Source organism: Hyperolius riggenbachi, chromosome 12 (genome assembly GCF_040937935.1).
Source record: "Hyperolius riggenbachi isolate aHypRig1 chromosome 12, aHypRig1.pri, whole genome shotgun sequence".
NCBI classification, from domain to species: domain Eukaryota; kingdom Metazoa; phylum Chordata; class Amphibia; order Anura; family Hyperoliidae; genus Hyperolius; species Hyperolius riggenbachi.
In genome coordinates, this window is record NC_090657.1 from 178633491 (window position 1) to 178656072 (window position 22582).

The window sequence follows — 22582 nt, forward strand, 5'->3', positions numbered from 1 at the left end:
GATCGATGGGGACTCCTGGGGACAGAAGGTGACACCATTATAAGAGGCTCCTGGAACATGGACACACCAGGTTTACTATATTTTTTCCCCCTGGCTTTTGCCCTCTAAACATGGGTGCGTCTTATATTCGAGCATTTTATACAGCAGCAAATACGGTAGCTTTGGGAGGGGAAGCCTCTGGATCCTAAAGAGGCTTCCTCCTCAGTAGATGAGATGCATTGCTGAGGACCCCCAGTGAGCCATCAGGAACACTGGTGGTACTTGACAATGTTTAGGCAATAAAAGTGGTACAATTAGGGGAAAGGTTGCATTAGAGCATAGACACTGGGCATTGGGGAGTTGCAAACCACACATGCCCAATAAAAGCAAGTATGTGTGCCTGATGGAAAGACAATGGGCAAAAGTGCCTCCTTCCAGTAGGTATGTGAGGATCGGAACTCGCATGTGAGGAAGCACTTGAGTCCATCAGCCTAAGTGGATTGGAACATAAGGAAAGTCTATGCACTCGAGCATGGCCAGAAGAGCTTCTGAAAACAGTATCCAATAGCACATAGAGCCAGGTACGGAGACTGGGAGCAACGAGCAGCAGCAAGAGGTTTACCTATACATTCATCATACAAATTATTTTTGAGATAAATAATGAGTAAATGGACTAGTCCAAAACCGGTCAGATGTTTTAGATTTTTACTGCTAACTGTAGACAACAGCAACAGGAGAGAAGTGATTTATAGTGCATTTTCATCGGGGAAGTATAATTGTACAGATGTATTTAAAAGGTTACTTTTTTTTGGCGATAGTGGTCCTTTACTACTTTAGCTTGGGTAAATCGGAGCCAGGTGATACTGCTTAGAGTCATATTCAATATTGTGTGAGATAATGATTTAGCATATAGTATGCTAGTACTGTAGTATAGTACTGTTTGTTAGTACAGCAGGCGTGGCTGACATGAGACCGCCACCCACAGCAATTTCTAGAGCAGCCAAGGGAAATAACAGTATGAAGGGGGTAACTATGATGGAGTACGCAAAAATAAAGCTAGTGCCATAACAGGGATAGCACAATAATGTGGGCAGTAGCGCAATAACCTCTGTACTATAAAGGAAGCACATACCTTATAATGGAAGATACTACAAGGGAGGGAGCACAGGAACTGCGATGTCTTCCTATGCAACTCCCTACATCCATAGTGGTAAGAGCTTTCAGAAACTGGCCATCAGATTGTACAAGTCTGGCCATCAGAACAGCTGCTGATATTTCTCTGGGGTGCCTTGTCAGGCCAGGCCCGTTTCTAGGGCCGTGCGGCCCGTGCCGTCGCCCGGGGCGCTGTTGGGAGGTGGGCGCTGAAATGGAGGGGGGAGCCGGAGCCGCTGGGAGGGCAGCCCGACCTCTCCCTCCCTCTCCAGGGCCGCCCTCCGTGCTCCCCCCTCAGATGCAGAGCGCAGCAGCAGCAGCAGCCAGGGAGGAAGCGCTGTAAACAACATACCTCCCTGCGTTCCAAGCGCTGCTCTCTCGCCGCCGGTCTCTTCCTCTCTGCCTATAAGATGATGCACACGCTGGTTCCTGTTAGCCGGAACCAGTGTGTGCATCATTGTATAGGCGGCAGAGAGGAAGAGACCGGCGGCGAGAAAGCAGCGCTTGGAACGCAGGGAGGTATGTTTACAGCGCTTCCTCCCTGGCTGCTGCTGCGCTCTGCATCTGAGGGGGGAGCACAGAGGGCGGCCCGGGAGAGGGAGGGAGTTTGGGCTGCCCTCCCTCCGGCTCCCCCCTCCATTAGGGGGGACAGCTACCTATCTAACCTACCCTGGGGGGCACCTACCTAATCTAACCTACGCTGGGGGGCACCTACCTAATCTAACCTACGCTGGGGGGCACCTACCTAATCTAACTTACCCTGGGGGGCACCTACCTAATCTAACTTACCCTGGGGGGCACCAACCTAATCGAACCTACCCTGGGGGGCACCAACCTAATCTAACCTATACTGGGGGGCACCAACCTAATCTAACCTATACTGGGGGGCAACAACCTAATCTAACCTACGCTGGGGGGCACCAACCTAATCTAACCTACGCTGGGGGGCACCTACCTAATCTAACCTACGCTGGGGGGCACCTACCTAATCTAACCTATACTGGGGGGCAGCTACCTAATCTAACCTACGATGGGGGGCACCTACCTAATCTAACTTATACTGGGGGGCACCTACCTAATCTAACTTACCCTGGGGGGCACCTACCTAATCTAACCTACGCTGGGGGGCACCAACCTAATCTAACCTATACTGGGGGGCAGCTACCTAATCTAACCTATACTGGGGGGCACCTACCTATCTAACCTACACTGGGGGGCACCTACTTAATCTAACCTACACTGGGGGGCACCTACCTAATCTAACCTACACTGGGGGGCACCTACCTAATCTAACTTACACTGGGGGGCACCTACTTAATCTAACTTACACTGGGGGGCACCTACTTAATCTAACTTACACTGGGGGGCACCTACTTAATCTAACCTACACTGGGGGGCACCTACTTAATCTAACCTACACTGGGGGGCACCTACTTAATCTAGCCTACACTGGGGGGCACCTACTTAATCTAACCTACGCTGGGGGGCAGCTACCTAATCTAACCTACACTGGGGGGCAGCTACCTAATCTAACCTACACTGGGGGGCACCTACCTAATCTAACCTACACTGGGGGGCACCTACCTAATCTAACCTACACTGGGGGGCACCTACTTAATCTAACCTATACTGGGGGGCAGCTACCTAATCTAACCTATACTGGGGGGCAGCTACCTAATCTAACCTATACTGGGGGGCAGCTACCTAATCTAACCTATACTGGGGGCAGCTACCCATCTAACCTATACTGGGGGGCACCTACCTATCTAACCTATGCTGGGGGCAACTATTCTGGCTACCTATATTAGAGGCACCCACCTAGCTAACCTGTACTGGGGCACCTACCTAACCTATACTGGGGGCAACTATACTGGCTACCTATACTGGAGGCACCTACCTGGCTAACCTATAGCGGGGGCAACTATACTGGCTACCTATACTGGGGTACCTATTCTTGGCTACCTATACTGGGGGGACCTATACTAAGTGCAACTAGACCTGGCTAACCTATACTGCGGGCACCCATACCTTGCTTGGGGGGGGGGCGCAATTTTTGCACACTCGCCCTGGGTGCATTTTAGCCTAGAAACTGCACTGTGTCAGGCTATATGTAAAGGGCAGATGAGTGAGGTTTGTATTAGCATGTTCCTGGGATGATTTAGCAAGGCATGCTCACGACAGTTTCTCTTTGTACAGGATGGTCAGATTGCGGATGTTTTGGCTGCCTGCGGCCACAGCGTCACAGTGACTGTGATCCCCTGTGTCATCTTCGATCATATTGTGAAAAGGTAAGAAAACTCAGTTATAAAGCATAACTTTATGTACGTGGTGTACATAGTAGCATGTATACATGGTGGCAGAAGGAGTGGGGCAAGCAGTGGTGGGAGAACGTAGCTGTATACATGGTGGCAGAAGGAGTGGAGTGAGAGCTGTGTGTGGGGTGGGGAAAGCAATGGTGGGAGAATGTAGCTATGTACGTAGTGGCAGAAGGAGTGGGGCAAGCAGTGGTGGGAGAATGTAGCTATGTACGTAGTGGCGGAAGGAGTGGAGCGAGAGCTGTGCGTGGGGTGGGGCAAGCAGTGGTGGGAGAACGTAGCTGTGTACGTGGCGGAAGGAGTGGCGGAGAGGTATACACTGGGTGTGGCAAGCAGTGGTGGGAGAATGTTGCTGTGTACGTGGTGGCAGAAGGAGTGGTGCGAGAGCTGTGTGTGGGGTGGGGCAAGCAGTAGTGGGATTGCTGTATACATGGTGGTGGAAGGAGTGGCGGAGAGGTATGCGCGTGGTGGGGCAAGCAGTGATGGGAGAATGTTGCTGTGTACGTGGTGGCAGAAGGAGTGGAGCGAGAGCTGTGCGCTGGGTGGGAGAATGTAGATGTGTACATGGTGGTCGAAGGAGTGGAGCGAGAGCTGTGTGCGGGGGGGGGGGGGGGGGGGCAAGCAGTGGTGGGAGAACGTAGCTGTTTACGTGGTGGCAGGAGGAGTGGAGCAGGAGCTGTGTGCAGGGTGGCGCAAGCAGTGGTGGGAGAACGTAGCCGTGTACGTGGTGGCAGAAGGAGTGGAGCAGGAGCTGTGTGCAGGGTGGCAGAAGGAGTGGAGCTAGAGCTGCGCGCTGGACAGAGCAAGCAATGGTGGGAGAATGTAGCTATGTATGGGGTGGCATAAGGAGTGGAGCGAGAGCTGTGTGCGGGGTGGGGCAAGCAGTGGTGGGAGAACATAGCTGTATACATGGTGGCAGAAGGAGTGGAGCGAGAGCTGTGTGCGGGGTGGGGCAAGCAGTGGTGGGAGAACGTAGCTGTATACATGGTGGCAGAAGGAGTGGAGTGAGAGCTGTGTGTGGGGTGGGGAAAGCAATGGTGGGAGAACGTAGTTGTGTATGTGGTGGCAGAAGGAGTGGAGTGAGAGCTGTGTGTGGGGTGGGGCAAGCAGTGATGGGAGGAGTGAAGTGGGGAGCTGTGCGTGGGGAGGGGCAAGCAGTGGTGGGAGAGCGTAGCTGTTTACGTGGTGGCAGGAAGAGTGGAGCAGGAGCTGTGTGCAGGGTGGCGCAAGCAGTGGTGGGAGAACGTAGCCGTGTACGTGGTGGCAGGAGTGGAGCAGGAGCTGTGTGCAGGGTGGCAGAAGGAGTGGAGTGAGAGCTGTGTGTGGGGTGGGGAAAGCAATGGTGGGAGAACGTAGTTGTGTATGTGGTGGCAGAAGGAGTGGAGTGAGAGCTGTGCGTGGGGAGGGGCAAGCAATGGTGGGAGAACATAGCTGTGTACGTGGTGGCAGGAGCTGTGGGATGGCATAAGCAGTGGAGGGTGAACAGACCTGTGTGTGGGGGGCAGTGTATGCTGAAGCTGTAATTAGGAAACAAACTTCCTAACTACAAAGAAAGATCAGAGATTTCAGACTTGAATTAAGAAAAACCTGCATATGAAAGGGTAAAAGAATGGAAATCATCATTACTTATATAAATAAATGCAATTAACTTACAAAGCAGATTTAAGTTTAAGATCACTGCAGTAAACAAAGAGCACAATATTATGTGTGACCATTTTGTATTGGTTTGCAGAATGTCATCTGGTGTCATGAAAAACTCAATGGATCACTCAGTCCCAGAGGTGTAAAGTGAGCTGAGAGTTCAGGAGGTCACAGCGCACCTGCAATCCGGACTATATTCCTCAGTGGGGCGGCTCCATGCGGTGTGAAGGGCGGAGCACAATACTAACATGCACTTTTGTCTTCCTCCTGGTGGGGAGACTTTCACGATATCCCCAACCCTGCAGACCGGCGCCCCTCCTTGTTTAATAAGCACACCCTATACACCGACAATGCTATACATCTGCTTGGATGAGTATTTTTCAATGCAGGTGCATAGGTTGCTTTTGAAGAACTAAGCACAAAAAAAAAAAAAAAAATAGCTAAATCTCCACTAAAGTCAGCAGCTGATCAGTGTATTTTCAGGTTGGCTGATATCATTTCTGTTGTGTAGATTAGTGTATGGCAGTCACATGACTGACACTCATCTTGGAGAGAATTTAGTGACACACAATGTATAAATTTGCCTTCTTAAAGTGGATCTGAGATAAACTTTTACTCATTGCACAATTCTGTTCCTTTCATATAGTTTATAGGGCATTCCTCAAGCCAAATACTTTTTTGTTTTAATACTCGAATTCCCTATAAACTAAACAAGACTTGCCCACAGCTTTTCAGAATGCCTTGGCATTTTCAGACAGTAGCAAGGGCTTATGGGGAGCTCAGTCTGGGCAGGAGGAGGGGGAGGTGTTACTAGCCATTGATTTCAGATGGGGAGAATGAATTTGCACCTAGGGAAGCTGATAGCATCTCCAGCGCTCAGCCTGTGACAATGTGACAAACAGAACATGGCTGCCCTCATTGTATCACAGGAATAAATCATAAACCTTTAAAGCTTTTTGCAGCTAGATATGCTGTGTCAACTCTATAAACTTTAGATAAGCTATATAGACAAGTTACTGGTTATAGTTAGTTTTTCATCTCAGATCCGCTTTAAAACAGAAGTTATTTGTGATAATTCAGCTTTAATTGAGCAACTGTGGTTACCCACAATGCATCTTTACTGAATAAGCAAATTATCTCTTTAACCACTTGAGGACCTAGCCTTTACCCCCCCTTAAGGACCAGCAGTGTTTTTTCAAATCTGTGCTGGGTGGGCTCTACAGCCCCCAGCACAGATCAAATGACAGGCAGAGCGACCCGACCGCCCCCCTTTTTTCCCCACTAGGGGGATGATGTGCTGGGGGGGGGGGGGGTGTCTGATCGCTCCTGCATGCTGTGGGTGGTGGGGGGGCACCTCAAAGCCCCCTCCACCGCAGGATTCCCCCTCTCCTCCCTCCTTTCCCCGAGTGATCGGAGGCTGCACAGGAACGGATCTGTCCTGTGCAGCCTCTAACAGGCTCCCCGCTGTCATGTGACAGCGATCCCCGGCCGCTGATTGGCCGGGGATCGCTGATCTACTACAACGCTGCTACTGTAGCAGCGTTGTAAAAATTTAATCAAAGCGGATTATTTCCGCTTGTGTTTACATTTAGCCTGCGAGCCGCGATCAGCGGCCCGCAGGCTATTCACGGAGCCCCCCGCCGTGAATTGACAGGAAGCTCGCGCGAGCGGCTGTTTCCTGATTAATTAGCCTGCAGCCGGCGACGCATATCTGCGTCGCTGGTCCTGCAGCTGCCACTTTGCCGACGTGCGCTATGAGTGCGCGGTCGGCAAGTGGTTAATGTCCCGGATAAAGCAACCTTGGCAACAGTTTGGTAATGAGTGGCAGTTAGATCATGTGAAGCGTTTGTTAAAATTCTTACACCATTTAGGTGTTGGTATCATGGCAGTGTGTGGCAAACCACACTAAACATTGCATTTTAGTAGGAGGGCTTTTCGGTCTCTTTTATATACTCTCCTTGTGGTTTGGGTCACCCCGAGCTGCTTGGTAACTGTGCAATGACGTTTGTGTTTGCCTCTCAAACAATAGATGAATACGTGTTTAGCCCCACCTGCTGTTATATTTATGTAATTACACTCAATTGAATTCTATGGCTGCAACAAGGTACAGCATGCATAAAGGCTGCCCTAACCGACCGTGACAGTCTCTCTGTAATTTCTAAGTTTACTGATGTGTTCCATTTTCTGTACTGTACTGTTTTACTGATACCGCTGTGCTGGTATTCCAGTTCTTGTATGTTATACTAATTATTACTTTAATAAATATAAAAATACATTTCTTACCTTTGGCTGCGTCTGTTCTCTGCAGTGTGATGAAGCAGCTTCCGGTTTTTACCAGTAATGTTTGAGCTAGAAATTCCAAAAGATGTGAACAGACACATTCTGCATTCACTGGCATCAGACAATGTCCAGCCAATCAGAGCCGGCCACATCTGGCATGAGGGTAACGCCCTTCTGAATATATACGCAGGGGCGGGACAGACACCCCACAATAAGCCTTGCCAACTTGGGGAGTCCCAAAGGATACGAAAAGACTACTAAGGCCTGGTTCACACTGGCACTAAAAACTGTCCGTTTAGTGGAACTAAACGGACTGGATCCTAAACGGAAGTGAGCGGATCCTATGGTAATTAATAGGATCCGTCCACATTGCTCCGTATGTTGCTGTGATACAACCGGAGTGACAGATGCATCGCACTGACAGGCCACTACCGGAACGAAGGGGCACAGATGAAAAACTGATGCTTAAGAATTGCTCCGTTCCACGAATCAGTTTTGCATCGGTGCAGTATGAACTGGGCCTAATGCTCTCTACAAAGCCGTACAAGTGGATGGCTGACATTTTATAAGGTCATTGTAGAAAGTCGGAGTAAAAAAGTCGAACACTAGGAATCCAGCGCAGGAGGTTTGGGCGCAGCCGGCGTCACCATAATAGGTATTACGGCTATAGCGGCGCACACTGCGCAACTTCGGCGCCGTCAGAAGATGGAGCTCAACTTACTTTTTAAAACACAAAAATATGTCCACCAGCAATAGCTGGAAGCCAAACTACATCATTCCCCACTATCCACTTAGAGGGGGAATAGTAATCAATGCCGTCAGGACTTGTGCAGGAGCAGGGTGAGCCATATACCGGGGCTGCATCCTGCGCCCAAGGCTCCCAGCGGCTTTTTCATAGGTACGCTACAAAAGTTGACTACAATAGTCAGTCTAATATCCCAGAGTATTACACAACTACCGCAATCTGTAGTACATGGGTAAAACAAGAGTTGCTATGGTAACACATAACGATACTTGCTTAATGCGAGTCACCATACCAAAGCTTGCGCTGCCTGTGGATCTTTCTAATTGTGCAATGCGCAATACGCTGCTGCCATTAATTAATTACCAGTAATTAGTGTGGGTTTGTGCATCAGGCCCGATATGCCTTGGGATGCAAAATAAAACCGGAGTGGTGAGAGGACACTGGACTACCCTGAGAAGCCCCATGCAAATATGAGGACATACAAACTCCATTCAGATAGTGCCAAGTTCTTAATTTCTACACCTGCAATAATTAGGCGATTAGCAAAAGCAGACACACCCCAATCCTGTCAGACCATTAGATGATATAGTGGGGAACTGGTTGATTTCTGTTCTCCAAATCAAATTGGAATATCCTTTGGCACTAATGCTCGGAATTTGTACAGCAGAACCAAAGGCTGGAATTTCACTCTAAGTGTGGATGAAACACTAACCCTCCTGGCGGCAACCCCCGAGCTACACTTGGGGTAGCCGCCGCAGAGGATTTCTCTGCCCCGGGAGGGATTTTTTTTGAAGAGCGCCCCCAATCACCGCCATTATACGTAACACCCCGCCCCCCAAATCCCACAATGGTGCAGCCTCTCCAATCAGCTCCGGGCTTCGCTATGGGGAGGATCAGGATTGCGCATGACATATCCGATGGTCGCCGTAGGGACGATAAGCTCATTGGGGAGGTGGCGGCTCCCATGGGATCACGGCTAGGTAACGTATAGCGGTGGCGATCGGGGGGGATCAGAAGGGTGCGGGGGGACTTGGGGGACAATGGTAGCAAGCCTAGTGCTAGCTACAAAGGATAAAACTTCAAAAAATCCCTCCCGCGGACGCAACCTCAGAAACTGTGTACTGCCAGGAGGGTTAAAAGGAATTCTGATCTTGCATATTAAACTCTGCTTTAGAATACTGGAAAAATGGTATGTGAATCACTTATTTACAATAACGATCATTCTTCTGTACTTTACACAATGTGCTGAAGTGCTGAGCAGAGCTGCACAGAGAGAAACAAGAGATAAATGCACAAAGGGAACCCAGTGAGAGACATGTGGAGGCTGACGCATTTATTTCCTTTTAAACAATGCACATTGCCTGGCTGTATTTGGGGGCATACACCTGAAACAAGCATGCAGTTAATCCATTCACACTTCAGTCAGAAACACCTGATCTGCATGCTTGTTCAGGGGCGAAGGCTAAAAGTATTAGAGGTAGAGGATCAGCAGGACAGCCAGGCAATGTGCATTATTTAAAAAGAAATATGGCAGCCTCTATATTACGCTCCCTCTCAGTTTCCCTTTAGGGCCCGTTTCCCACTAGACGCGTTGCCATGCAGAAACCGCTTTGCATCACAAGGAAACTGCAACCAATTCAAGTCAATAGAGTAGTTTCCATTGGCGTGAATTTACCTACGTAATCCGGCGTGATGCAGGGGAAATTATGGATAGCATGGTGCAGTTTTCCGCAGCACGCATCCGAGTCCTCATAGCTGCCGGGAAGCCGCATGACGCCGCATCTGGTTGTATGGAAGACAACCGAAAGCACCTGCGGGGGGATGAGAGGCGATGCAGCAATCTCCTCGCATCCTTTACACCAGTGGAAACGGGCCCTATAAACATGATTACTGAGAGTCAATGATACTCAAAAAAAAAAAATTCTGGCTTACAATTTGATGCAGTTTGGAATTGGGTCAATCAGGTGCACTTCCTGTGAATTTTGATTGGCCCGTTGCAAGCTGCATATTTGCATGTATCTAGTGATAATCCTAACCCATGGCAGCCCAGCGCTGGGGCAGGAAAGACAACACAATGGGTATGGCTCATGTGGCTCAGGCCAGTTTAATACATTCAGCAGGACAGACAGCAAATGACAAGCAACATCAAAAATAGATATATCTCTATATATAGATTTATAGCTTTAGAAGTGACTTAATTCCTGTGTTCGCTACATTTACCTGTCTGCGAAGCTCGGTGACAGAGAGACAAGTGAACGAGTGCCGGCTTCCTTTCTGGTCACCCAATCCCTGGAATCCAGGAAGAGTCAGGTAAGTGCAAAACAAAAAATGTAAGTGCTGAAAAGAGGCAAGGGCAGCACAGCCCCTGCAGAGGTTGTGGTAATCCCTACATGCTCCCCCTAGTGGGGATTACACACAATGCGATGTAAGCGACCAGCACTCCCAATGCTGCAGGGGATGTCTATAGTACAGAGGATAGCTGTCCCCAAGTGCAAGAAGCCTAATGCAACTGAGAGGGATCAGAGATAGGACGCAGGGCGTTGTAGGACGTTGGGAAGGGCTAGCGGCGTGTCCCTACAGCAAGAGTCGGCATCTGCCCAGCCAAAGCAAGCAACATGCCGTAATGACTAACAGGTAATTGTGGTCTACCACATTTCAGCCTCCATTTTCGTACTAAGATTACCTTAAAGCAAGAACTAAAATATGCCTGCTCAGGTAAAACCTCAGTTATGTACAGAGGGGGAATAAGGCTCACCCACAATTTAGTCTCTGTGAGTCTCTGAACGTATGTCTGAAGCCTGGTCACAGGAAGTGGGCCTGGTCACAGGAAGTGGGGAGTGTGTATTTCCGCCTTCCTCCATGTATGCCAGACTGATTGGATCCCCAGAAACTTTTGCTCTGCTTACAACTGTCAATTTACAGTGTTTGAAAATGAAGGAATAGGCCTGGTTGCTAGCGGCAACCAGGCTAATTACTAATACAGCTGAGATGCCCAGGGAACTGAAATTTAACTCTCCAAAGAATGTTTTTTTGTTACTTGAAGAGGAACAGGTTGTCTTATGTCCTATATGTGTCATTTAAAGAGGAACTGTAATGAAAAGAACAGTGAATAAAAGTTCAGTCAGGTGCAACTCTTAACAGAATGTTTGAGAATCCAGAAGCCAGTGAAAATATACCAGTGTCCCAGAATCCTCTGGGAGGAGAATTCCACATGACTTAACAGCCTAGGCTAAGTATTGCTGGGAGGGTATGTCTACATAATATACAGCATGATAGAGCAATATATGGCTATAGGAGTTGTCTCTGATGCTGAAACCAAGGGAATGACCGTACAAGGAAGTATCCTGAATAATTTACTACATTCTACTATATGTCCCTACAGTGCCTCTTTAAAAAAAGGACCATGACATTTAAAATACATGTAAACACATACAAATAAGAAGTATGTTTCTTCTTGAGTAAAATGAGCCATAAATTACTTTTTTCCTATGTTGGCTTTCATTTACAGTAGGTAGCAGAAATCTGACAGAACTGACAGGTTTTGGACTAGTCCATCTCTTCATGGGGTATTCTCAACAAGGCTTTTATTATTTATAAAGACATTTTCTGAAAAAGATTTATGCAAAGATGCTGGGCAGGCTCCCTGCTCACCATACACTTGTTTGACAGTTGTACAGAGCAGCTGCCATTCACTAAGTGCTTTTGAAAATAAACAAATCCCTGAGAATCCCCCATAAGGAGATGGGCTAGTCCAAAACCTGTCGGTACTGCCAGATTTCCGCTACAGTGACAGCAATATAAGAGAAAAGTAATTTACGACTCATTTTACTCTGGAATAAATGTACTTCTTATTTGTATGAGTTTACATGCAGTGTTCTCCCCAGAAATTATTTTCAGCCGGGTGGCATGAAATGGTAGCCTGGTGGGGCGAGATGAGAGAATGCAGGGCCGGTGCTTCTGTGAGCAACTCTCCTTACAGCAGAGGAGGAGGTGAGCTGATGACAGCCGGGTGCTCACCAAAACTAGCCGGGTGGAGCACCCGACAAAAAGAGCCTGGGGAGAACACTGTTACATGTATTTTACAATTTTCACGATAGTGGCCCTTTAAACATGTCAGCGGTGAAATGTGGCAGCTCTCTGCCTCAACTACATTACATTACACTGAAGTTGTAACGGTCAAAAAGATTGACTAAAGAGAAAAAAAAATATCCCAATGAAGCGAAAGTCAAAAAGGATCAAACATTCATTCTCCGCACTTGCAGAGACTGCAGCCCAGTGCAGAGACTTCCTCTGGACCAGGCTTCAGACGAAAGAAGACCACACAAAAAAAGGACAGACTACAGACATGTCCGTAACACAAGCTTTTGCCTAATGGACACACTTCTGACACAGCTTCATTTTAAAGAGCCAGTAAATCAAAAATTGTAATGTCATTTTAGGAAAACAGTGCCAATAACATTCAGAGATGCATACCGTACATTTACCCAAATCAGAAATAGAGATTTGAAATTTGACTTCCTGTTCTAAGTCATCAGCCATCACAGGCTGGTAAAGGCTGCTGCTGAGCTGATTGACTTCAATACTGATTACTGACAGTAAGTCAGCTTTGAGGAGGAAAAAGATCACCTGTGTGGGACTTTGTGATTAATGAAAGCTTTGCAGATAATGGATGACTGATTTAGCAGCTCTGCGTTTGCTTTAATGTGGATTTACTGACCCTTCATAGCGTAACAGAGACAGGCGGACACAAGAGGGAGGTGGTAGTGGATGGGCCTACATGCACTCCATGGCACAGAGGTAGATTCGGGGGGTTACGGCTTTGGTCACATACAAAATGGCATCTGACATGCACACACTGCAAGGTCACATCAATTTCCCAACAGCAGCAAAAGAGGAACACCTTCCCTCAAATCCAAAGAATGAAAGCTGGGCAGGGCAAGGAACGGATACAAACCATCGAGTGACGAGACGGGCCTAGAACCAGTGCCCATGTCTACATATACACAGCACTGGTCCACACAACATATATGTACAGCTTACATTCAATGGCAATGCGCTGCTCCCCTCACTCTCCGGCACAAGAGAGCAGGTAAGACTGCATGTGAGTGTACATGGAATACATAGGGATAGTCCATGGAATAGCAGAGGGACGCACACTGGTGCAGGTGGACAGGTAATAGGAGGTGGATGAGGACCTCACCCCTGCATTGTGATTGGCAGCATCTATAGAAGAGACCTAGAGGTATATACAACGGACTGCGTGCGCCAATCACACACTATGCACAGGCATCTAGAGCTACCCAGTACCCCCCAGACTCAACACTAAAAGCCCCACAAACCACCTATGTTTAGGGCCTCCATCCTATTAGGCTTGACTAGATTTTACTAATGGTCAGTCAGACTGGTTGCATGTGGTCTTGATCAATGATTATCCTCAACAGAATGAGCCCCTTTTTCCACCAGTTTCCCTCCAGCTGGCAGCCAGGACACCAGGGGCCACAGAGTCCTACAAAGTGCAGAGTATTCAGTCTGGGGGCAGCCGAGGTTAGGGCTGGCTGGTGGAGGCACTGACTGGGCGGCAGCTGATCCTGCGGATGTTGTGTAGGGCGACCGTGCAGCAGCCACGCATCAGGGAGCTGATGTTATAGACGGGCTGTCCTTGGCGCCTCTGTGCTCGGCACAGCCAAGCCACAGTGGGCACCACAGGGATCAGTACAGCCAATAAGTCCACTACAAAGTGGCGACTCCAATAACTAAGAGGTGCATCAGGCTCCTCCACCTCTGCGGGTTCCGCACTAGAGGCTCCGTCAGTGACCAGCACTACGCAGGTGGGGTCAGGATTGGATGCTTGCGGCTCTTTGGGGTCCTGGCAGGTAGGGCTGGCAGCCACCTGTGACTGTAAGACCTTCTCTAGGATAGCATCAGGTTCAGGGGAGCTGGGTACATCATCTGTTTGCACCGCACAGTCACTGAGGCTGCTGGCCTGGACAGCTGCCTCTACGCACTGTGGCTGCACGCTGTGGCACAAGGGCCCATCGCCTAGGTAGAACTCTGTGCCAGAGGAGACAGCGCTGCTGTCATCCGGGGCTGCATAGCCGCTGTCCCCAGTGTCCTGAGAGTGGCGATCTCCCGCAGGTGGCTCGCTGAGTTTGGTGTAGGTGGAGCTGCGGGTGAGGGAACGGGCTGGCGAGTCTCCGGCAGACCCGCCTCCTTCCGCCCCCTGCGGCGCCTCGTTGTGAGCCAGCTCCATGTTCTGCAGGAGAGACTCCAGCTTGCGGTTCTGCTGAGTGATGTCGGCAAAGTATTTCTGCACTCCCAGGTCGCTGTCTCCCAGCCGCATGCGGACGTTTTCCATCACTTCGCGGAGCTGCTGGATCTCCCTCTGCGCAGACTTCAAGGCCAGCTGCGCCTCCACCCGGTGGCATTCCTCCTCTATCCAATCCTCCTGCATCCGGCTCAGCTGGGAGCGCAGCTCATCCACCTCGCCGTCTCTGAGCACATGGGGAGACACAGAGGGGAACAAAGTCATTATCAGCAGGCAGAACAGGGTCACCATTCACTAAGTAAGAGGCAAATGAAGTTCAACCTCCCATTCTCTAGTGCGTAGTATTGTAGTAATGTGCAGTGTTTTCTGCACTACAGGTCGAATTTTTGCAACATATTTAAAAGAGACACTGAAGCGGAAAAAAATTATGATATAATGAATTGGCTGTGTAGTACGGATATTTATTTGATTGGTAGCAAAGAAAAAATATTCTCATATTTTGTTTTCAGTTATATCAGTGATGGCTAACTTTGGCACTCCAGCTGTGGTAGAACAACAAGTCCCATGAGGCATTGCAATACTCTGACAGCTCTAAGCATAACTCGGGGAGGCAGAGGCATGATGGGATTTGTAGTTTTGTCACAGCTGGAGTGCTCCCAGCCCCAGATGAAAGTCTGGGGGGCCCTAGGCAATTGCCTAGTTTGCAACCAGTATTAAGGCACCCATTAATGATGCACTGCGATGGTCTGGCAGGATCCCACTGAGACTGGGAACTGCCGCAGCTCAGACCTGCCAGACAAATCTCTTCCTTTGCATACAAAGCTGTACTGAGCAAAGACTCATTTTCATTCATGTATTCCCAACAGCATCTTTATGTGCAGATTTTAGGAGTGCATTTCCAGTAAAAATCCCAGCAGAGAAACATGGACTCAGCTGCCAGGCAACACTGCTGGTCTTTGGCCTTCTCAAGCGTCTAAAACTACATACACAATTTATATTTTCCGTAGCCAAAACAATCATTCAGGAACATCAGAGCCGGAAGTGCAGAGTGTGACCAGATCTATTCCCTGACATCAGTGTGAGAAGCTCACATTAGTGGGTCTTTGCCTCGGATCACTAACGACCAATGGCTACCTTGAGAAGGTCTTGGTGAGGACACCGGTCGGGGAGACAGAAGAGGTGGCCACAGAGGCCACTCGCCTGTCCTCCCTCTCCATAGCACTTCATTTGTGTGTTCACATTTTTTAGCTGCGTTTTAAAATCACATTGCTCTTTGTTTACATCAGCACAACACATAAGTTTCCATTTACAATGCACTTTGTCACTATCAGAAAAATTGCCCCGAAAATGCTATCAAAATTGCTGACACAAGTGTGCTCCCAGCTTCAATCTTCGAGGTGGCAGCTTCTATATGCTTCTCACAAGTTTCCCTTGAAGGACAACTTAAGTGAGTGGGATATGGAGGCTGCCATATTTATCACTTCTTACAGAAAAAAATAGTACACCAACTCCACTGCGCTCAAAACCTGTTGAACTTTCCTTGACAGTCACAATATAAGGTTCCACCAGAGTGCTGCTCTTATCTTGCTCTGGGAATAAAGCAAATGCACTGTAGAAAACAGAAATGGAAAAGGGAACAAAGAGCGCTCTCTGGTGCATTAACCTTTTAATGAGTCTCTTCACGCACAAGTAAATGAAAACTTACAATATACCACTTTCAAATTCGCATATCACACTTCACGTGTAAATCACCGCTCCTCGTCCACTCCAACTCCACTCAGCACGCACCAGAGAGCGCTCTTTGTTCCCTTTTCCATATTTATCACTTCAGTTGTCCTTTAAATTTCTGATTCTGTTCCTTCCTGTTTAAAAGCTGCCACACACCATGTGAGGTTTTTAACAGATTAGACGTTAAACCAGAACAGCCATTCCCTGTCAACTGTTTCTCAGTCGAGGGCAGGAAATAGTCTGCTCTCTACTGCATCAGTCAGTACAAAGCTAGCAGTGGCAGCATTCCAAATAGTCCGTTTTCTGCAGGTATCTGATCAAAACCAAGCAGAGCAAAGAGCTGAAGTTACTTATATTTGGTTGGGCCCAAGTCTAAAGCCGCATACACAAGCTAGATGAAACGTGGCCAAGGTTGCCCATGGCGGAAGTGATCACCTCGGTGGATCGATTGTCATTTTTCTGCTCGCTCTCACTGGCCGCCATGTGATGTCACACCTGTCCGTCGGCATCTGTACAGCCTCGTCTATGCAATGTGACTCGAGTGATCGAGTTCTGCTTCCAGCCAGGAGGCATGGGAATAACCAGGGCTGTGGAGTCGATACAAAAATCCACCGACTCCTCAGTTTAGGATTCCTCAGACTCCTCTAATTTGCATATTACAATCTTGTTGATTGAAAGTATGTAACATAAAATGCAACTCTTAACTGCCAACGCTGAGGAATTTTAAAAGACCACTGAAGTGAGAGGGATATGGAGGGCTGGAAAGTGTAATGGTTAAGGGCTCTGCCTCTGACACAGGAGACCTGGGTTCAAATCTCGGCTCTGCCTGTTCAGTAAGCCAGCACCTATTCAGTAAGGAGTTTCTTGGGCAAGTCTCCTTAACACTGCTACTGCCTACTGAGTGCGCTCTAGTGGCTGCCTCGCAAGCGCTTTGAGTCCGGCAGGAGAAAGGCGCTATACAAATACTGCAATTATTGAACAATAACAGTTACCTGGCTATTTGGCTGATCTTCTGCCTCTAATACTTTTAGTCAGACTAAAACTAGCCCTTGGTAAGAGTACTTGTAGAAGATAAAGACAAGAACAAAGAACATCTATCAGGCCCTGGGCAATGTAAGTGTGGGTACATGTAAAAGTGATGTGCAGGTACTCTGCAGGGGAATGAGGAGATTCTTCCTCTATTACACATTCTTCATGCACAATCTGAACCAGGTTTATGGGTGATAGACAACACCTCTGTGTTCAATGTGCACAACATTCTCAGTGGATTCCCTGCAGCTCTGTGGGTAGTGCATATGTAGAGTATAGTACTACTGTGCAACAAAGTAAACCCGAGACAGATGATATTAAAGTTTTATACATACCTGGGGCTTCCTCCAGCCCCTTTCAGGCTAATCAGTCCCTCGCTGTCCTCCTCCGCCACCTGGATCTTATGCTATGAGTCCAGGTACTTGAGCCAGTCTGGCGTAGTGCGCATGCACACACTCCGCCACCGGGAGCGTATTACACCTGTGCAGCACTGTTGTGCAGGTGCAGAATGCTCCTGGCTGTGGAAGCGGCATGCGGCCGGACTGTGCTGACTGGCTGAATTACCAGGACTCATAGCAGAAGATCCAGGTGGCGGAGGACGACAGCGAGGAACTGATTAGCCTGAAGGGGGCTGGAAGAAGCCCCAGGTATGTATAAAAATTCTCTTTTCATCCATCTCAGGTACCCTTTAATTCATAGTCACCAAACCAAATTTTAACAAAATATCAAATTATTTGATTTCATGAGCAAAGAGTGCATACATTTGCACAGGGCCGGCCCTAGACTTTTTGCCGCCTGAGGCAAATTTTGAAAAAATTGCAGCGTTGCAGGAAGTGACGTCAGTGGAGCGCACGCTGGAACGAGGAAGAGGCGAGTCCTCCCTGCTGCCCGTGCCTCTTACGAGTAGCGGCTTCTTCTATTTAAGGATGGAGGGGAGCGCAGATCGGGAAACCCAGGCGAGGGAGGGGGGTGTCCAACCCCCCCTCCCCGCCGCTAGGCCCAATACCCCCGTCCTGCCAGCTACCCCTCCAGCTCGGCGGCCGGCTCCCCGCACCCACAGACGGGCGGGTGCCGCCCCTGGAAATTTGCTGCCTGAGACAAAAGTTCCACCCCGCCTCATGAGCGGGCTGGCCCTGCATTTGCATAAATCAGAATCAACTCAGAATTATTTCCATCTCATTGACCATCTCTATTAGTGACACGGCTACACACCAGGCTTTATACTTACAGCATAGATGTTATTTAGTATATATAAAAGACTCCTGTGTACACATTATATATACAGTCACAATCAGATGTGTGTATCTGACTTTAAAAATACAGGGACTGCTAGCAGTAACTATTTTTTAATTGGTTTATTTCATTTTTGTGGACTAAGCACAGCTATTACTGTGTATATAAATGATTTATGATGACTATTTAAGAAATTGATCATTTTATCATATTGTCTAATTAATGACAGTTTAAATTCATTAGGAGACGGTGCATTTTTTCCCGACCCAGACTTCAGGTGGCCAAAATTGCTCAGACTCCCCGACTCAGACTCCACAGCCCATGGGAATAACAGTGTACTGCGTGCACCCCCCCCCCCCCCCCCCCTTTCCCTAGAGTAATATCGCTGCTTGCCTGATGGATTCCTAAACCAGCAGCTCAGGAAACTGCAGCAGAGATCTATGCTCCTCCTTCTCTCCAATAATCTCAGGAGGATGTGATGGAAAAAAAGCAAAGAAGCATTACAGAGACGGACTCTCAGAACACTTATACTGCATGCAGACTGTTAAGGCTTCAGTGTTGCCAGATAGCATTTCCTTAGCACAAAAACAGGTTACAATAAACCCCAATAATTCCTCTCCTCCCTCCCTGATCGTAATTCCATATGAGCAGTGGCTGCAGGAACATGGATGACTGTCCTCACCTCTCCTGCAGGGCCTCCTGCATGTCTCTCAGCCGTGCCCGCAGGTGCCGGATGCAGACCTCTTTCTGCTGCAGGGGGGTGAGATACTGTTCCGGGGTGGGGGGTTTGATGCCATGGTTTTCACTGCACAGACTGTATTTATTTGACCGCCTATAAAGGAAAACAAAGAGCAAATTAGGTAAAAAAGAAGCCAAAATTAGTAGACAGGCGAATATAACCACACCTTAGGTTACGCATTCTACTCTCACGGCCAGACGCGTATCTGGAGGGATGCAGATATGACACTTGCCCCAGGCGACCTCCCTCTTCAATCATCAGGGGGGGCGCAGAGCTGCTGACAGCATTCCTGAGTCTAAGGGAATAACAATCATCCAGCAGCCTGCCCTTCTCAGCCTTTGTCATATATCTACACTACAAGCTATTGAGAGGTAAACACCAAAGTTTTCCCTCACTCCCTAATAAGAGATCATGTCTCAGTCCCCGGAGATAGCAGCAGAAGCTTCTGGTCTGGAGGTTACAAGATCTCACATCCATTCAGCTCTGTCATTCACACATTCCTCAGCCTTATCTCAGAGTGCTGTTTACTTACTTTTATTTATGACACTCTCTGCACTTTAACCATTACTCTGCTGGCAATCACTGTGGCCAGATTTAACACCCTCTCTCTTGTACAATGTACCTCAGTTGTTAGAATGCATTATATTTCTAGCTCAGTACCTATCTACTGATATTTAATAGGTTGTCAGACTTTTATTATGTTATAATTGTCACTGCAAATGTTCCATTGCTTTCATTCATATGAGAGTGGTGGCTGCCAAATGTATTTCCTTTTAAACAATACCAGTTGCATGGAAATCCTGCTGATCCTTCTGGTCACTAGGGTCTAAATCACACACCTGAAACATGCATGCAGCTAATCTTTTCAGATGTGTCATAGACATTTGATCTGCATACTAGGGTCTATGGCAGGGATCACACTTGTTTTTCAGTTTTCAACTCAGCTTTTTCTGCGTACATTTTCTGCACACCAAGTGTGTTTCTATGCAGAAAAACTTGTGCTTTTTTTCACAACCGCTAATGTAATTGATACAGAAAACTGACAAAATGTGCAGAATTATCATGCAGAATGTCAGTTTTTTTCTGTGCAAGAAAAACACATTAAGTGTGAACTAGCCCCTTGATTAACATGAGTTTTCAGTTTTTCTGTGCAGAAAACGCGTATGAAAACAGTCAAGTATGTTCCCTGCCTTAAAGTATTAGAGGCAGTGGATCAGAAGGATAGCCTCATTTATTTCATGATGGGGTTACCCTGTCCAAAAAGGTTAGACAGGATGCTGTTGATTGTAGGTGTGTGTGTGTGTGGGAGGGGGGGGGCCTGGGGGGCGCAAATTTAGTATTTGCCATGGGCGCTGTCTTGCCTAGATACGCCACTGCTCACGGCACTTACCCCCCCGCATAGATGCCATCCTAATCTCCTCAATGGTCAACCCTTATCCCAAGTCTTACATTCGCATGCCATGCTTTTAGCTCCTGGTCAGATCACAACAGTGTGGACCTCCTGTACCTCCCTATGTACCCCAGATCACTCAACCCCCCCCCCCCCCCCCCCTCCGGTAACTTAACAAAAGGCTGTTAACTGAAAGTGGCCTCACTTCCCTAAAGGTAGTTCGGTAAAATCCGTATTTCGGTATTTTCCACCTTATTTCCAAATTCACTAGTTTTTCTGCATGTGGCATGTTTCAATTCACTAAGCCCTGCTCGGTAAGTGTCACTGTAAGTGTAGCAGGGCAGCGGTGAGGCAGGGAGCTGTGTGTATGAGCCAGGGGTTTGCAGTGCATCCTCTACATCCCTTAAGCACTTAACTACTAGACGACCATGTCGCCCCAATGGGCGTGTCGGAAGCCTCAGGACTGCCTAATGCCGATCGGTGTAAAGTCCTGGGGGCTGCAGTTTACAGGAGATTGCGCGCAGATCTCCTGCCTGGTAGGCGGAGCGGAGCTGTTAGACTGCCGCTCTGAGACTGTTAGACGGCAAAACTGCTGTCTAATTAGGGTGTACAGCGCTGCGATCCGCAGCAGCGCTGTACTGGGGACAGCCGTGTGACACAGCTGTCCCCTCCATAGGCACAGGAAGGGTGATCAGACCCCACCAACAGAGAGCTCTGTAGGTGGGGAGAAAAGGGGGGAGGGGGGGAAATCACTTGTGTGCTGTGTCGTGCGGCACTGCAGTTTGGCCTTAACGCTTTCACAAAAAAATGGCCTGGTCTTTATGGGGGTAAAGCCTGTGGTCCTGAAGTGGTTAAGGCAGGGCTGTGGAGTCGGTCCAAAAATCCACCGACTCCGACTCCTCAGTTTAGGATTCCACCGACTCAGACTCCTCGACTCCTCTAATTTGCATATTACAATTTTGTTGATTAACAGTATATAACGTGAAATTCGTCTCTTAACCACTTGCCGACCGCCTACTTCATATTGGCGGCGGCAAAGTGGCAGCCCCAGGACCACGTAACGCAGATTGGCGTCAGGTCCTGGGGCACTCTCTGGCCGGGGATCGCGCGCATCCGCCGGCAATAGGCTCCGCCCACCCGCGACGTCAACCCGCCGGCCAATTGGAAGCGCCGGCGGGTTGTTAACCCGACGATCGCCGGATAGGAAGCGTATAATACGCTTTGTAATGTTTACAAAGTGTATTATACAGGCTGCCTCCTGCCCTGGTGGTCCCAGTGTCCGAGGGACCACCAGGGCAGGCTGCAGCCACCCTAGTCTGCACCCAAACACACTGATCTGCCCCCCCCTGCCCCCTGATCGCCCACAGCACCCCTCAGACCCCCCCCCCTGCCCACCCCCCAGACCACCGTTTGCACACAATCACCCCCCTAATCACCCATCAATCACTCCCTGTCACTATCTGTCAACGCTATTTTTTTTTTTAGTCCCTAAACTGCCCCCTGCTCCCTCCTGATCACCCCCCCACCCCTCAGATTCTCCCCAGACCCTCCCCCCCCTGTGTACTGTATGCATCTATCCCCCCTGATCACCTGTCAATCACCCCCTGTCACTGCCACCCATCAATCAGCCCCTAACCTGCCCCTTGCGGGCAATCTGATCACCCACCCACACCAATAGATCGCCTGCAGATCCGACATCAGATCACCTCCCAAATCCATTGTTTACATCTATTCTCTCCTCTAAACACCCACTAATTACCCATCACCCACCCATCAATCACCACCTGTCACTGTTACCCATCAGATTAGACCCTTGCGGGCACCCAATCACCCGCCCACACGCTCAGATTGCCCTCAGACCCCCGCCTTATCAATTCGCCAGTGCAATATTTACATCTGTTATTCCCTGTAATAACCCACTGATCACCTGTAACCCACTGATCACCTGTCAATCACCTATCAATCACCCCCTGTCACTGCCACCCATCAATCACCCCCTGTCACTGCCACCCATCAATCAGCCCCTAACCTGCCCCTTGCGGGCAATCTGATCACCCACCCACACCAATAGATCGCCCGCAGATCC

At 48.7% G+C, this 22582-nt stretch overlaps 2 protein-coding genes across 4 annotated transcripts in view; one reads left to right on the forward strand and one right to left on the reverse strand.

The window, feature by feature from the left end:
- The window catches only part of SDCBP2 (syndecan binding protein 2), a 48357-nt gene extending 40988 nt beyond the window's left edge, over positions 1-7369 (forward strand). Inside the window, exons 8-9 of the mRNA XM_068262058.1 lie at positions 3328-3419; positions 5179-7369. Coding sequence (XP_068118159.1) covers positions 3328-3419; positions 5179-5233 — 147 coding nt within the window. The 3' untranslated portion in view covers positions 5234-7369. The remainder of the gene's footprint in view (positions 1-3327; positions 3420-5178) is intronic.
- Positions 7370-11661: 4292 nt separating this feature from the next.
- SNPH (syntaphilin) overlaps positions 11662-22582 on the reverse strand; it is a 103380-nt gene continuing 92459 nt past the window's right edge. For all 3 annotated transcript variants that reach the window (XM_068263514.1, XM_068263512.1, XM_068263513.1), the window contains exons 4-5: positions 19050-19199; positions 11662-14603 (exon numbers count right to left, since the gene is read on the reverse strand). In XM_068263514.1, the coding sequence (XP_068119615.1) occupies positions 13658-14603; positions 19050-19199 (1096 nt within the window). In that variant the 3' untranslated portion in view covers positions 11662-13657. The remainder of the gene's footprint in view (positions 14604-19049; positions 19200-22582) is intronic.